The sequence below is a fragment of the Phyllostomus discolor genome, chromosome 11 (assembly GCF_004126475.2).
Source record: "Phyllostomus discolor isolate MPI-MPIP mPhyDis1 chromosome 11, mPhyDis1.pri.v3, whole genome shotgun sequence".
Lineage (NCBI taxonomy): Eukaryota > Metazoa > Chordata > Mammalia > Chiroptera > Phyllostomidae > Phyllostomus > Phyllostomus discolor.
This window is the reverse complement of record NC_040913.2, coordinates 78,318,023-78,335,480: the sequence shown is the minus strand read 5'-3', so window position 1 is coordinate 78,335,480 and position 17,458 is coordinate 78,318,023. Positions and strand designations below refer to the sequence as shown.

The window sequence follows — 17,458 nt, the reverse complement described above, 5'->3', positions numbered from 1 at the left end:
AAATGACATTCCTCTGCCCTTCCTGAATTGTGTCACCAGGTAGCTATGCCGGCAGGTGGTCACATTACCTTACTAGAAATCTCAAAGATGAAAGAAAAAAAAATGTTTTCCCTGGAATCCTCAGGATCCTGTTTTGTGAAAATTCCTCCTGGGCTCACCTAGAGGACGGGCAGCTGGGGCCTCATGAGAGAAGGTGCAGCGCAGAAAGTGCTATCTTATTACAGAAGTAGCAGAATTTCCTTTGTGCTCGGAGGGGAAGTGCTACAGAAGTGTAATTGCTTCACCCAGCATGTGTGATTTACAGGACTTAAAATGTGTTTGTTTCCTAAGAGAGGCATCTGTTTTTCAATACAGGATCCCTGTAAACCGGCAGGATGTGTTTTGGAGCTGGCGGGGAGGGCAGGGAGGAGGAGATGACGGATGGGGTGGAGGGTGACACACATGCTTGTGCTCTCTGTCTCTCTCTCTTTCTCCCTCCTTCCCTCCCGTTCCGTGCCTGTCCTGGGATGCTGGGTGATGCGACCGAAAATGATAACTGCTTCTCCTCAGGGCCTCGCTAGTCGGTAGAAAGAACAAGGGAGCCGCTGGGGTCCAGTCAGCCACCACTAAGCCACCCCGTTGTGTTGGGTTCTGCCTTCCACCCGCACCACTCTCCAAAGCCCAGTTCATGTTCAGGGGCCTTGGGGCATTTTCCCCTGAATGAGCAAAAGAATTGTCAGAGCTGACCCAGGCCCAGACCACTGTTGCCGCTCACATTCCCTTTTTGGTCTCGTTGAATCTGTAAGGAAATTAACTGGAGGGAAAATTGAAGATCAGGTGCATACCCAAATATAATCAGACGTGTAGAAGCATTTATGGATTTCGGTTTTTGCACATTAATTCATTAAGCATTTACTGAGTAGTGTCTAGTTTTAAACATTGCCCTTTCGCAAACCAAATGAGGTGTCAGCATCCCATGTTTGGAGATCAGAAAAGCGAGGGATTAAGTAATTTGTCTAAGGTTTTACAGCTGGTGGGTAGGAGCTGAGCGTGTCTCCACGTGATGTGGGCCCAGCTGGTCTGTGACCTCACCCGGCAGGAATCACAGCCTCCCTCGTCCTGCCTCAGCTGCCTGGGCCGAATTTAGGGCCCTGTAACTTGCCAAGCTTGCTTCTGCCTCAGGGCCTTTGTGCTGGCCCTCGGGCTGCCTGGAAACTCTGCATCCAGATGTCCACGGGACAGCCTCTTCCCTGTTGCTCATTCCAATTCCAGTTCCTCTGTTTCCCAGAGAGACCTTTGACCTCCAAGTTTGAAAAAGCACCACCTTCCCAACTGCGATTACATCGCTCCTGTTTTGTTGTCCAGAGAGTACTTCTTAGTCACTGACATTACCTGTGTACTCACTCAGCTTGCCTTCCTGGACTGTGGCTGACTGGCTGCAGGGACCTCTGTCTTGGGGCTGTTTAACCCCCCCCCCCCCAACCCCCGCCCACATCTAGAACAATGCCTGAAACTGCTCGATGAATGTGTCATTTTTAAATGGCTAGACTACCAACTAACCTGTCAAACTCAGGCCTGTACAACATACCACATCATTGTAAGCCCTTTCCAGCAGTTTTTAGATGAAATTTTAATGATTGCTGCCTTCAAGGTGATAATTTCTAGATCCCCATGCCACTTAATTATATCAGAAAGTACAATGATCACAGCTTTTTTTTTTTTTTTTTTTTTTAATCCTCACCTGAGAGCATGCTTATTGATTTTAGAGAGAGGGGAAGGGAGGGGTAGGGAGAGAGAGAGAAGCACCGATTGTACCTGGGACCAAACCCACAGCCAGGCATGTGCCCTGACCAGAAATCTAACCTGCGACCACGACCCTCTGGGTTACGGGGACGAAGCTCCAACCAACGGAGCCACACTGGCCAGGGCTAATTATCACAGCTTTTCAGCCAGGAATTGGGGGTGATGGTCAGTGACATATCCCATGCAGGGGGTGTGTGGGGAGGGTTAGGGGTTAGATGCAGTTATTTTTCACATGTAGAAGTATCCTTCCTTCCCTTGGTCCAGTGAGAATAGAAACAGTACATAACTCCCAGGACTGGGAGTGAAATGTGGGCCTGGCGTGGGGTGGTGAGTAGAAAGTAGGGCACCATGAACGTGAGTCCTGTGTTGCAGGTGCGAGTGTTGGGCTGCGAAGGGTTCCTGTCAGTGACCCAGGTGGAACTGATTTAGAGGTAGACTTAGCACTCACTACCCGTCCTCTGATTTAGCTCTCATCCAGCTCCACGTGCTTGCTTTCCCTCCACGTGCCTGCAAAGCAACACGGCACACAGCTCAGGATGATGTGGGCTGCAGCCGGACAAATCCAGCCTGCAAGCACCTGCGCCCTCGTGGCTGCCCCGCGTCTAATCTGGGTGTGTGAACAGCCGCGTTTTTACACCCAGTGGTCGGGCTCACAGACGCGGGAGCCGTGTGTATTCATCGAGAAGCAGAACAGATGACATTTCAGGATGACAGAAATGTAAGTCTTCGTTCCTTTGCTCCTCAGACTGCCTGGGAATGGCACCATGATGCACTTAAGGACATGCAGGCCACCGGGTAGTCCTCGTTTGTGGCATTCATGTCACAATACTTGACCTTGAGCGCATTCTTAAAGTTTACCGTCACTTATTGAGAGTCTTGGAACCAGTGGTGTATTATAAATCCTTGTATCTGTCAGTCCTTGACGAAATCATCAGTCCTTCCCCTTATTATCTCTCTCCTTTTCTGAAGGACCCAGGACAAACCATTTAAGCTGTTTTATCTTTGACAAGTCATTGCAGCCTGTTTGCTGAACTAAGTTGTAGGGATTGGACGGACAAGACCTGCTGTGCATTAAAAGAACTGTTGACTCCGCTCCCATTTCTCTGCTCCTTCCACGTTCCATCCCCGCGTGGTGACTGCGAGGGTGGGGGTGGGGGGGAGGTGGTGGCTCACCAGCCAGCATCCATCTGGGAGGAGTAGGCTTTTTGGGGGGGAATGGTGTGAGGCCTGAAATTCGCTTTGTTTTTTACTTAGAAAATCAATGCCTCTCCTTGAGAAATGGGTGGGAGTTTCTGGGTGTGCACCACCGGCAGGAAATGACCCTCTCGAAACAAAAGGACTCTCTAAGCCCCATCCTGTGTCTTTGTGTTTTGAGGAGGATTATGCAGAAAACCAGAACTAAGATTAATCTCTGCTTTAGCCATTCTGATGGGGGAGGAGACCGGAGAAGATTCCTTCCCTCCCTTTCCTCCCAAGTGCCAGGCGGTACCACAGAAGTCAGCACCTCAGAGGTTCTTTGGGAGAGTTACCCCCAACAGGCGAGAAGGAACCAGGTTGGGCAGAATTATCCCAGCAAGACATTTTAGCTTTAACCTTGGCTTTTCAGCCTTTGCTTGAAAAACTCATCACCAGCAAAATGCACAAATAGGGAGTGGAGGGAGGAAGAGAAAAATGGTGTATGGTCTGTTTCTTTATAAGCAAAAAAATGGGGTGCTAATAATAAAATACCCTAGAAATAAGAAATAGGATTTGAAAAACTGTCTTAACTACTGTCTTTAGTTTTGTAAATCTAAATTGACCACCTGGCAGTAGGAGTGACTTCTGCTCTGTAACTAACCAGGTATGGATGATAAGCATCGCTGTGTTAGGTAGCGGGCGGATGAAGGACCACCTAGCCATGCCCCCCCTTCTTAGGCATGTTGCCCCTAGTCACCCGAAGCTGTCTGTGTCTGCCTTTGTGCAGCAGGGTCCTGAATTTCCATGGCTAGGAAGGTAGTTAGGGCTTATCAAAATTGTTCCGCCCTTACAAATGCTTGCTGACTCGCAACACAGAACTTCTCTTCTGCTCACACCTTTTTTTTTTTTTTTTTTTAGGAGTACAAATAAATCTTCCCACTAATAATTTGAAACACACAATTTTGTCAAAAATGGTTTTGAGATTTACGTAAGCTTTCGGAACACTTGAAAAGGACGTCTTTTCAAAGGAAAACATTATTAGACCACTATTTTTTAGGCTGCCCATTGTTAACTATTTTTAGAAAGGCCTGCTGATGTAGCTGGTGGGTCTGTGGGTCAGGGTCAGGGTTACTTCGTAGCTCTCCAGCCACTTAGAAGTGCAGGGGTAAGATTAAACCTGATACTCAGATCCCAGCACGAAAGGGTTTTGTTTGTACATTAAATTGTCTTGGAAACCTGTATCTTAAATAGGAAGTGAGGGGTATATTGTTTAAAAGAGATGTGACCATTGCTGATTCCACAGTGTCCAGGGAGAAATTATTCTCCCTGATAGTTTCAGCGTCTGATGTATTGGTAGGTCTTCTCATTGGCACACAAGCTTTTGAGAAAGGTTCCTGTTGCGTTGCTATTAATTTACAGATATGGAAATAGATACTGATTTAAATCTGTTTTGTAATATCACAGATATTACATCAATATCTTGTACTTTTACAGAGAAAATATAAAAATATGAGTGGTAATTTCTACATTAGGCTGCATAGAATTGTGCAGTACATGGCACTGGAATTCTTTGCATTGATAATCATTTCTGCCTCAGCATCCCCAACGGTCCTATTTTATGTGGGTCCATCTGTGGTTCCGGTGGACTCAGGAGTGGAGTATGTCTGGGTTTTATTGGGTGGGCGAGTAGCTTTTTTTTCTCTAGCCCTTCACATTCGTGCAGCCACTGGTAAACCCTGAATCAGAGTGAAAACGTCCTGGTCAGAAATGTGTGTCCATTCTCTCCATGTTCTTACATGATCAAAGAGGAGTGTCTTGCCCCTTGCAGGCCCTGCATCTGTTGCCGTGTGGTCATAGGCCACTCAACCTGCTGACGCCCTCTGTTAACAATGAAAATGGGGGGGGGGGGGAGCAAAGCTTCCAAAGTGCTGTGGAGCTTCGAATCTTAAGAGTTTCTTGTTTTGGCAGATATACTTGGAGAAACTTTAACCATGATCTTTTCTCTCCCTTTCAGAAAACCCCAAAGTCCTTTCATCAGCATAAAAATTGCCCTTCTATCGTTGTAAATCATGGGCCATGATTGTGCAGAGAAATCCCATTGGTGTGAGCTCATCCTGAAGTCTGCCACAAAGTGTTGTCCTTTCCTTCTCCGCTGATGAAGTCAGTCCAGGCAAAGCTTGGGTGCTGCTCAGTGCGGGAGACCCAGGCGTAGAAATCCGGCAGTTTGCTCTGAGTCCTCCCGCTCACTCCAGGGCTCTCTGAAATCTCTCCTCGAACCTAATAAGCATTAAGTTTTCCAAATTGAACTTGCCATCATGTTCCTTGGGAAGCCTGCCGCAGACACCTCACCTTCCTACCATGTCTAGTGGATGGATTTGCCGTCCTGTGAGTCAGGAAGTTTCTCATCCAGGGGTGGCATTGGGCAGGAAGCATATTGTGAGGTCCTGAGGTGGTTTCCCTTTATCTGAAGCTCTGGGATTGGAGTGGGTTTTGATGCTGTTGTGTGGGGCATTGGTAGTGCCGGCTCCTATAGCAGTGGGCTGCAGTGTACGGCCGAGATATCTCTTGGGAGATTTCTGCATAGCTTACATCCTGTTTTGCACTTAATTCCATGAGTCATTTCTCCCAGCATTTCTCAAAGGAAGGGTAGCAATGCATTGCTTCTACTTTAGGGATTAAACCAATAATGGTAATAAATCCACTGGATTTTTAATTTATTTGACTTTTCAGATTGAGACTACCAAGATTCCCAAGCCATTTGTTCACCCAATTACATCCTATTATGCCTAAGTTCCTTTTCATTGTTTCCCCCCGCAAAAAACATTTTAAAAATAAATGACAAATAATCTATGTACATTCTCCTCCCTCCCCCCACTGAGAATACAGGTAAGTACAAAAGCAATATGCACTCCCTTTCTCCACAACCAGTGTTAACACTTGGGTGTCGGTCTTTTTAAAGCCCTTCTTTCTGTGTACGCACAGGGACACAGCGCCCCACCCCCATAAACAAAATGGGCTCACGCTGTGATAGTGTTTACATTGGACTCTTTCAGTGGACATAGTTCTCGGCATCTTTGCATGCCCGTGGATGTTACTAATTGTGTAGCTTGTTTCCGGTTTGCTGTAAACAGCGCTGCACAGCCTCCTGGCTGAATCGCAGCGGACACCCACACTGATTTCCTTCGCTTAAACTCCTCCAAGTGGAATTTCTGGGTCAGAGGGCGCACATTCTTTTTAAGGCAGAAGATGTCGACTGCCAAGTCTCCTCCAGAAGCGCTGTACTAACTTACACTCCCTCCAGGAGTATCGGCCGGCCCGTTTTCCTGTGTTCTCTGGCGCTGCGGTTTTACAGTGTTGCAAGGGTTGCTCTTCACTGCGGGGTTGTCCGCATTTCTGTCTTGTCTGATTATTATTAGCCCAGTCTGATCTGTCCGACACCTGGACCTTCCACGTTGACCTTTTTTTTTTTTTTTTTTTAAACCTCATTTCAGGACGTTGCCCCATTGTTTCAGGTACTGCTGCAGGCACCACCATGCTTAGCAGGAAATTTCTGGAGCTGCCATTCTTGAGTTCAGTGAACATGCTGAAGGTGTTGATTGGTTGCTTGTGTGATCTTGTGTAGTGAGTCCTCGATAGACATTGCTAACCTGACGATGTGGCCACTGCTGCCTTGGGTGTTGTGTGTGCCTGCCTGTACGACAGGTTATTGAGGATGTTCCAACATTGGTCAGGTGAGCTAATAACACCGCCAATTAATCCGTATCGTGAGATTCATTCCCCTTTCAGAGGTGTCACATTGCGGAAACGTGACAGAACTGTGGGACGTGTCCTTGCATCTCTGCCCTTCGACACTGCGGTTGGTTTGCTGTTGCGGTGAGGACAGAAGCACTCTTGGGCATGGTGGCCAGTTTGGCGTGAGTTTTGGTGGACAGCGAGCCAGTTATATCCCTGGCAGGAGCTTTTACGGGTGCAGTTAAAACAGGTGTGGACCATGCGGTGCACCTACTAGTGAAAATGCTCCTTTTCCTCCCTCGTACCTTGAGGAGGAGGGCCTGGAGCTCCAGCGAAGCAGCGGCCAGAACTACTCCTCGGTCTGCTGTGCGGAGCATCCGGGCATCCTCGTCCTCCCCCAGGGCGTTTTCACGGTGGATGCCCACGGCATACCAGGAGCAGATACCGTCTGAGGAGTGCAGCTAAGGTCTCCCCGCGTGGGCAGGGCGATCACCATTAACCCCAGCCCTCGAGGCCTCCCTAGTTGTTCACAGAACATTCCTGCAGAGCACACACACCCTCCACACATGTTCTGAGAGGGTGACTCCAGCAAGTGAGCGGATCTGATAGAAACCTCAGTCTTGACTCATCCTGACTGCTACAGATGAATGGAATTTGCATCTCATGTAGCGTTTGCTCTGACAGTATTTCAGGGTAAATTCCCACGGAGGTCATGAAATACTGAATGTATATGTGCATAGCACCTTTCTCAAAGGAACTGGAAGTTCTTTGGTGAATATAATAAAACATGCCTTCTTTTCTTGAGCCTTTGATTCTTGAGCCTTTGATTCGGGTTGGGAGAGGGGCGGGGCAGTTGGTGAAGAGAACACCACTGATACCCGTGCTGGAGAGGTTTGACGCCCCTGGGGCACAGCCGCTCACTGGTCCCTGTGGGAGAGGAGCTGTGAGCCTGGCGTTGTCCTGGCCATTCCGCAGGGACGTGGAAGTGTGTGCAGAGAAGCCCTTTCCCTGCCTGTGTGGAAGGGCCCAGTCAACGCAGAAAACAATGGGGAAACGATGCGAGTTCCTGTGTAAACCGACAGCTTCGTGTAGTGCAGTCAGGGCTTGGAAATCCAGAGGGAGGTTGTTGTGGATGCAGGTAAAACAGGCTTTGCAGAAGAAAGGGAGCCGGTAAGATTTAAATCGGCCAGAAGACATGGCACGGTGGTAGGAGAGTGTCACCGCCATAAAGATTTGGAAGTGGGGATGGTGGGGACAGATTTATATGGCAGGGAGAAGCGTCCTTTGGCTATTTTTTAATGAATGACCAAATGAATGAATGGTAAAGATCTGAGGATATTTTAAAGAATTTTGTCAGTTGTCGTTGGTTCCCCAGCCAAGGCCTGTGCCACGGGTGACAGGTGTATAACCTGTGGAACCCAGTATCAATATGCCAAGACTTTTGCCTTGAAAACAAAAGCAAAAGCAAAGAAATTGTGCTTTCGAGGCCACCCAAGCTGTTTAGATGAGCATACTGGGAAAAGTGCAGCATTTTCTTCTTCGACTGTTTTCCCCTTCTCTCCCCGATGAAGCCGTGACTGTTCATTTGTGTCTTCATGTCCTTGTTCTGCCTGTCGGGGAGAGCGCGGCTGCCGGTCTGCCAGGGCGGCACTTAGCATTAGAAACTGAGTATATAATTCCTGGTTGATACAGTCATTCCAAAGACGTTAAGCTCCTATTGTATGTAGGCCCTGGTGATACAGTGGGCAGCAAACAGGCATTGTCCTTGACCTTCCTGGAACTTACAGGGTGGCAGGGAAGTGTGCATGAAACAAAGGCCACAAGTAAATACAGGCTTACCAACTGGTGAGTGCTGTGAAGGAAGAGCCTCGCCGACGTGAAAACTAGAGTTGATGGGTAACGAGGGGACCTCGCATGTTCGTCCCAGGCACCGTTCACATCATTCGCCCCAGTAGTCCTCCCTGCGCTCTCTGGTAGGTAGTGGCCATCATATTCCTGACGTGCAGGTGAGGAACTCAGGCTCAGAGAGGCGACGAGTAACTTGCTCTAGGTCACAGCTCATAGCAAAGCTTGGATTTGAACCTGGGCAGCTGGTTCAAAATCTGACATCTTACACTGAAACCTCACTGCCAGTCTTGGAATATTCTGCCTTCGGAGAAGTTTATTCCAAGGAGATCAAGAGGTCTCTTGAGCTTAGTACCTGTAAGGAGGCTGCCTTCATAGAGAGGAATTTGAGATATGGGACTGCCTGAGCCCTTAGTGAGCAGTAATGTGGTGACTTCTTTTCAAGGAGCTGAGTCACCCGGTTGGTTAGAGATAGCAAGTCTAGCTCCGGAAGATCTGGGTGGCCTCTGACGTCTTGCTACAGTCTTTCTCCCTTCTTTTCCATCTCACCTGTCTGGACTCGAAATTAGACTTCCAGAGCCTGGTGGGCTTCTGCTCACCCTTAGTCCATTCAACACTAATGGCAAATTCCTCTTCCATAGGTGTTCCTCGCCCTATATCAGGTAGCACCTGAAAACATCCGGAGGCTCCTTGATGAAAGGCGCTCATGTGTGTGAAAGTGCTCCGAGGACTGGAGAACCCTGTCCACCACCGTTTCTGTGTAGCGGTTGGTGGGTAAGAGCCAGGTTGCGTGGGCTGACAGTAAAAAGCTCCGCCAGATCAGGCCCTTCCCTGCTTTCCAAACTTAGTGTCTACTTTCTGCCCCTCCCCCTCCCCACACCCCGGTACTTTGGTACTTTGTCCTCTTACTCTTCAACCCAGCAGCTCGTCTGTGAGGGTACCCTGTTCTTTCGTTTGTTCTTATAATAACAACTGTAGTGAGGCATGATTTATCCTTCTAAAGGGTATCTTAAAATTAAATACATCCTTCTAAAGTGTACAGTTCATCACTCTCTAATTTTAGAACATTTTTGCTACCTGCCCGCACCCCTGCCCCTCCTTCCAAACCTGTGCTCATTAACCCCTCCTCCAGGCCCCTGGCAACTGCTAGTCCATTGTGTGTCTCTGTGGACTTGCCTATTAATAAATAATACACGTCATACAAGCAGAATAATACAAATCGTGTGGCCTTTTGTGCCTGGCTTATTTCGAGTTATGTTGTTAAGGGTCTTCCACATTGTAGCATGAATTGGCGCTTTGTTCCTTTTCATCGCTGAGTGCTATTCCCCTTGGGTGGATACACGACGTTTTGTTTGTGCATGCGTAGTTGGTGGATGTCTGAGTTGTTGCCACTCTAGGGGCGCCCTGTTCTTACAAAGGCATTCTGCCTCCTGGTCCCTGCCTGTCTAGGGCCTAGAATGCTTCCGTCCATCCTCTCCGTGCATTTTCCTTTCTTCCTCCTGGCCTGCCCTTTCCTACTTGTTAGCGGCTATTATGTCCATCTCGGGCTTAGCACCAGATGTGGTACCTCGTCTTTTTTAACTGTATATATCTTCTCATGCATACCGACTAATGTTTGCTTATTTGGGGGGTGTGTGTGTATTTTTTGGGCACATACTAGGTAGTTTGGGGTAAATCGTTGAACAGAGCTAAGAAGAGCCTTGCCTTGGTGGGAACGTCAGATCCCAGCAGAGCTTGCATCCTGAGTGACTTGAAAACATACACATACATACGTACATCTGCTCCTCTTACATTTCCAGCACTTGGCCGCGTGTCATACAGTGTAGATTCTCAGTACACATTATTTGATAACTATTGCATTCAAACTTTTTTAATTAAAAAAGATTACTTGAGGCTCCTTAACCGCCTTCACACTGACTGTATATAGGTTGCTGTCGTATTTCTTACCGGCACTGCACTCGGAGTTGCTGAGTTACTTTGTGGAGGTGAAAGGATGGCTATTTTAAATGTCTCCTTGGAGACAGAAAACAGCTTCGCTCCAGACCCTTGCCTGCGTCTTGCCTCTCTCCTAGGCTGTCCACGTCGGAGGAAATCTAAGGGTTGGAATCGTGTGGAGACTCTGTGGGAAATACTGGGGGCAGAGGGGAGTGCATTCTCCACTTACTGTCAAAGTTGGGAAATTTCCCTCTTCACTGTTCATTGCTAGGAAAGCTTTTATTCAGTTCCCGACAGAACGGAGGCATGCCTGGCCCTGAACCAGGCCCCCGAGGAGAGGTGCCCACCGTGCCATAATTAACTGTAATTAGCCAGGTATCTTTCTTCCCCTGTCTCTTTTGGAAACAATAGTAGTGAGGCTCTCCAGGACACTGTGAAAATTAATGAGTTAATATTTGTAGAGGCCTGGGGAAATGTTAAGTGCTTAGTGTTGTTCTTATCTTCTCTCTGAGCACAGTTGCCTTATAAGGCTGTCCACTGGGGTCCAGGGACTGCTGCTGGGGAGCTGGGCCAGCTCGAGAGGCTGGGTGGCTGTCCGGGACAGCGTTCCCAGAATGGGCTCAGATTTCCTATTTTAATACTGGTGATACCACTTTTTTTTGCTAATTGTTAGTGTCATCTCACAAGGACTTTGCCCTCGGCTTCATGACAATCTATATTTAGTGCCCATCTCCGGGATGCTTTTCCTCTGAAAACCAAGTATAGTAAAAATCCATGTGCACAAGCTATTCCAGCTGAAGTTAAGTTCTTAAACTTTCTTTTCCTGGAAAGGTAGACAGTTTATCCCAAAATTATTTTGAAATACATCCATTCCTTTTTAAATGCTGTATTTTAAAAAGAAAGAGCAGATAACAACATTCCTGTCATGCTCCATATTTTTTAAATCAATGAGTGAAAGTGCCCAAATATTTAATAAAGATTACTGCAAAAGCTTACCCACTTTCCTTTCATAAAAGACACTGCTGTTCACCCTGGCCAGGTCCCTCGGTTGGCTAGAGTGTCGCCCTCCCACACCAAAAGGTTGCAGGTTTGATCAATCCCTGGTCAGGATGCCTATGGGAGGCAACCAATTGATGTTTTTCTCTCTCTAAAATCAATAAACATGCCCTTGGGTGAGGATTTAAAAAAACGCCTGCTTTTCAAACGGTATTATGTGAACATGGACATGTACATATATGAAAGCCAGTTTCAAAGACTTTCCCTCTTGCTCTGGTTGTCATTATAATCACAGAGAGTTACGCTGTCACATCCTTTCCTGAGCTGGGAAGGCCCTGGAAGAGCCTTTGCTCACCCCCCTCACCTGAGCAGTGAGGCCGCTGAGGCCCAGAGCTGGGGCTGGAGGCCATTCCCTTGGTAACGTAGGCGGCATTGTTCTAACAGATCCCCGTGTCTGTCTGGGAGAAGAGTGTCCTCTCTCTCTGGATCCCTTGATGCCAAGTAACATCATTCCCGCCATGACACAGTGGAGAGAATGATGGCCACTCTAAGACAGGTGTTATGAAGGTGAATGCTGTAAAATATGCCTAGAGGGTTTTTTGGGTCAAGAGCGGGGTGGGAGGTTAGAATATTATTCTTTATATACTTGTTGGCCCCTAAGAGTATCTTGGTCTTACCCCCCTTTTTTAAGTGCCATCAGAACAATGGGTCCTGGGTCACTGGTTGCTATCCGTGTTGGCTCCGTGTGGGCCACCATCATTTTCACTACCGATGCACTTCTGCGTGCCAGGACAAGCACCTTGAAAGTCAACGCGAATCCTACTTAGAGGCAGTGAACAAATATTTGTGATGAGCCTTGGCCCTCCTGTATCTGCGTGCGTGTTTATAGGCAGTCTCCTGTTTATAGGAAATGGTGCAGAGTTCCAGAACTTTGGCCTCCGCAGTGGTGGGAAGTGGGGCAAAGAGAGCAGGATCTGTTACTGGTTAGCTCATTTGATTAGAACAGTATGCAGATGAACCCGAGGTCACTGGACCATCTGTGGCGTGTGGGCCAGCCAGCTCTGCTCTGCTGGGATTCCAGACCTTGGCCAGGACACTGGGCAGTGCGTGTCACTGGTCACCAAGCTGCAGCAGGCGGAGCAGCAGACCCAGAGGGGGGACTCAAAACACATGTCCTGTGGAGAGGAGGCTATTTGTGGCTCTTCAGTTCATGGGGATAGCACGACAGTTAGAAATTCCGTATAGTTTTCTTTTCAGTATTTTCCTTTCTGATTAATAACAAAATAGGTGTCTATTGAGGATCCTGGGAAAATACAGAAAAGTAATAAGGAAAGAAACAAAAACCATTTGTTGTCCCAACACTGACAGGCTTTACATGTTGGAATTTTCCATTCTCGATGTCCCGTTTCCTTGGCTTCTGGCGGACTGTGGACTTTCCTCCCCTTCCGTGACCCCACGTTCTCCTTGTCATGGGTTTCCCTTCCTCTGACCCTGAAATGGGAGTATTCCTTAGCCCTCTGTCCTGCGGCTTCATTCCTCATACTCAGCGGTCCCATGGATGATGGTCCTTGCCCCAGACTTCTGGCCTGAGCTCCAGATCCAGGTATCCAAGCAGCCGCCCCGGCTCAGGCTGGCTGTCTCCCATACACTTTCCACTCAACACATCAAAGTGGCTTCATCATCCTCACCCTCAGACCTGCTCCCCCCTGGTTCCCCATCTCTGAGTCCCCCTTCATCCAGGACCAGCTCCTCCTTCTGCCTCCCTAGCCCATCGCCAAACCCAACACTTGATCATCCCACATCTCAGATCTGCTGCCCTCTGTCTTTCTGCCCTGCTCCTGTGCGAGCACAGGCCGCCATCAGAGCTCTGTCCTGCCACACCAGCTGGGAAGCCCCTTTCCGTCTCCATCCTTGCCTCCCCCCACAGTCCTAGCTCCTCAGGACAGCCAGGGCTACCTTTCAAAAAAAAAAAAAATGGTTGTGTACCTTGTCATTCTCCTGTTTAAAACCTCTGCCTGTGTCCCTTTGCCAGGTAGTATCACCTGCGACACTGTCTCCTGGAGGTGCTCTGCTCCTTCCTTCTGTGGTATGCCGTCTCCTCCGTTTATTCAGTGAGCATTTTTATTGATTAATCCTGCCAGATACTAGGTTTGGGGAGCATGGTTCAAGAAGATGGGGAGGGGTCAAGACAGACCTGGGAGTGGGCTTGGCCGCGAGGCCGTGACAGCTCCGTCCTGGTGAAAACCCAGGTCAGGACTGTGCAGCGGACTGCTTGGTGTGTTAGGAGGCGGTGCGCGTGCTGGCACAGTGCTTGGCATGTGGACCTTGTGCGGTATTTCAGCATGTCTTTCTGCCGGACTTTGAAGGGCGACTCTGGGGAAGATCTGTGTGGGAAGCACGTTGTGCAGAGGGAAGGACATCTGATTTCTTCATCTAAAATAAGTGCTTCTGAGGTTTTGTCAGTTTGGTTTTGTGTCCGTTTTTGTACTTACAATGTATGGGGGCAAATGGTAGTGTAATACAGTAAATCCCTTTTGTAACATTCCGAGTCGGGTTCCATTGTGGTGTGGGATTTCCAGAGTTGGGCAATCTCCGTGAGCCAGGATATCGAGTGTTGTTTCTGGACGCACTGGGACTTGGGGTTTGGACGAGTTGCATGTATAGTAGCCTTGTCCCCGTTCATTCCGGGTTTGCTTTGCATCATCCCGGCCGGATAAACTAAACAACATGATAAAGGGCAGAAAAGGCCTCCATTAGTGGAGTCAGTGTTTGTGTAAATGTTAATCCCAAGGAAATAGAACATTCTTTCCTCTCCAGTCTGACAGCTCGACTCTTATTCCGCCCGCCTGATGTCGTTCATCTATTAGTTTTCTGTTGGTGGAGGGAGCTCGTTCTTCAGAGGGGCAGATCTCTGGGACTAATCTAGGGATGCAGTAAAGTCTTTTGGTCGTGTCTGCTATCACTGAAAAGCTTGTTAAAATGTTTCGGTATTTTACTTTCCCATAGAAACAAAACTTAAATAGGTCACACTGACTGGGTACTTCAGTCTTGACCAGAATGGGTGGAATGGTCGATGTCGCCTGTTTCCTGTCTCACTGTCTGTGCCTCACAGTGAGTCCTTTACACTCAGGACCGAGTACCTGACACATCACCAGTGACTGAAACCAACACAGAGATACTCAGAAGACCTGTTTTTTTATTAACTTTTGGAAGGTTGCAAAAAACCCCACATAAATACCTTGGTCCTTCCTTTTTCCATTGATAAAAATTACCAAATAATAAGAACTTATGATTACAAAAATTAACAATATCAAAGTGCATGCAGCAAACAGTATAATTTCCCCCTCAATCTCTCAGCCCTATCCTGTTCCAGAGTGTAGTTACAGTTCATATACACCCTTCTATCCACTTAGATGCAAATGAAAATGGTTTATTAAATGCACTACATAACAATTTACTTCTTTTTTTAAAAAAATTATTTTTAGAGGGAGGGGAAAGGAAGAGAAAGGGAAACATCAATGTGTGCTTGCCCCTCGTGCGCCCCCTACTGGGGACCTGGCCTGGAACCCAGGCATGTGCCCTGACTGGGAATCGAACTGGTAGCCCTTTGGTTCCCAGGCCAGTACTCAATCCATTGAGCCACACCAGTCAGGGTTAATGTTTTCATAGGTGAAGGTGAATTACCATCTAAAGAGACTGATCATTTAGAGAGTTCATTTCATTATACCTTTTCTAACATTAGATATTATCTTTCTTACTTTGTAATAGTTGGCTGAAAGAAGGCATTTCATTATTTTAATCTGTATTTTTTAAAGATTTTATTTATTTCTAGAGAGAGGGGAAGGGAGGAAGGGAGAGAAACATCAATCATTTATCAGTTGCCTTTTACACCAGAGACCTGGCCTGCAACCCAGGCATGTGCCCTGACAGGGAGTTGAGCCGGTGACCTTTCAGTTCCCAGACTGGCACTCAATCTGCTGAGCCACACCAGCTAGGGCTTGTATTCTTACTGTTAATAAAGTCTAACATTTTCATGTATTCACTGGTTTTCATGTATTCACTAGATAACTTGGTTATTAATATTCTTTATTTTCTATTAGGTTGTTTGCCTTTATTGATTTCTAGGCACTCTTTACATAGTGAACATTGTCTAATGTATGTTCTTTCTAATAGGTATTTGGGAAATATTTCTCCTAGTCTTTTACTTGTCTTTTAAAGGTAGGTCCAAACTGTCATTACTTGCCATCAGTGTGACTCTCTGCCTAGAAAATCTGCAGTTATCTATTGGAAAAAAAATTAGAACAAATAACAAACTTCAGAAAGGTACACAGACAAGATAAATGCAATATCACAGAGGTTTTTTTTTTTTTTTAAACGTACTAGCATAAGAAAAGCAGTACTAATAAATTAGAAATGGTAAATAAGATCCCAGTAGTGAAAAATTATCATTCTTGAGAACAGAAAAACAAATTGACAAGAACTCGGTGAAGAATGCTGTTTTCTGAAGGACATAAAAGACCTGAATAAACGAAGATAAAGACAGTGTTCCTGGGTTGGGATGCTATAGTTATCAGTTTCTTCCAAATTAGTTTACAAATTAAATACAGTTTCAATACAGATTTCAGAGTAATTTTTAAAGAACTTAACAAACTAGTTCTAAACTTCAGCTGGACTTATAAATATATATGATGCCAAGAAAATTTGTTAAAAGAAGAAGTATGAAGGGGGACTTTCCTCACCAGATATCAAAACCCATTTCAAAGTGCTTTAAAAAAAAGTTCTAAAATAGTATAATGTTGTAGTTAAAAGTGACAAATCACTAACTGAGGAGACTGAAGGCCAGAACAGTGAAATGACCCGCTTACGGTCACAGAGCTGGATGAGGGACATTTTTCATGAAGTATAAAAGCATTTCTCAGTTTCTGAACTGACTGAGTATAATCCTGACTCTTACCAGAATTCCATTTGGGGATTTCTCGTTTTGTCAATTAAAAAGATAGTGTATTTTGGAGGGGGGGATGACTACTAAATGTAATAATAAATATTAATATTTAAATACTAAATATTTGCAGTCATGAAATAGCCCATTTTAATTTACTTTTTGCCCATGTTTTACGTGTGTGCTGAGTGCTAAAGAAGAGAATCAAAGGGGTGCGGATAGGAGGGGATTTAGAACTTGTGTGTGATTCCTTGAGTGAAAATGTGGCACAGTATGTTTTGTTTTTCTTAAGTTTTCTGAGTGTGGTAGGAGCCTGGTCAGCTGCAGAACCTTCTGTTTAGCTAGCCGATAGCATCTTGGGTGGAGCTAAGGGCGGAAACAGGTTTAATCACATTCTCACCAACTTCCTGGCACTGAGGAAATTATCAACAGACAGCAGCTCCCAGGCTAATTTAACTTTCGTTCTGGACAGGCGCATCGGCAGCAGTACCTCTCAGAGTGTTATAAATTTCTTGAAGGAAAAGTGGGCCCAGCCTGGCTTCCTCTTTCTGGTGAGGTTTTCCTGAACCCCCCACAGCTCCCGACTTTGTGCCTTTGTCTTTCCCATTAAAAATGTCTCCAAGTGCAGATGTCATATCTAAATATTATACGTCGTGTTCTTCAGTTGGAAAGCACAGCATCACATCGGTTATTTTTTTATAAGTTTTCTAGGTACCTGCTGTGTGCCAAGCATTGCAATGCCCTTGGGAGACTTGTGGAACAGGTAGACAGTATTAAACTTACGTAGCCTTTCAGGAAAGGCTAATAGCTACAACAGAGAGAAAAGCCATCACCGGAGAGTGAGGAAGGGCTCTTAAAAACAATAGCATTTGGGCTGGGATGTGTAGGGTTAAATGCTGCTGTTTTATACACAAATCTGGGCTTTGTTTAGGGCCACAGCACTTCTTTTAAAGAGTCTAAGATATAAGAAAACCTAATAAGAGAAACCTAAATGTATGTTTCTGTACAAATTTGGACATATCTGAGGTAGATTTTGGAAACCCTCCCACTTTG

General features: G+C 46.5%; 1 protein-coding gene across 8 annotated transcripts in view; it reads left to right on the top strand.

Annotated features, from left to right (window-relative positions):
- RBPMS (RNA binding protein, mRNA processing factor) overlaps positions 1-17,458 on the top strand; it is a 167,445-nt gene that overhangs the window by 8,438 nt on the left and 141,549 nt on the right. Inside the window, exon 1 of one of the 8 annotated variants that reach the window (XM_036011654.1) lies at positions 2,427-2,500. The exons of the other annotated variants lie outside the window; for them this stretch is intronic. Coding sequence (XP_035867547.1) covers positions 2,477-2,500 — 24 coding nt within the window. The 5' untranslated portion in view covers positions 2,427-2,476. Of the gene's footprint in view, positions 1-2,426; positions 2,501-17,458 lie in introns of those variants that run through there. 8 annotated transcript variants of the gene reach the window in all.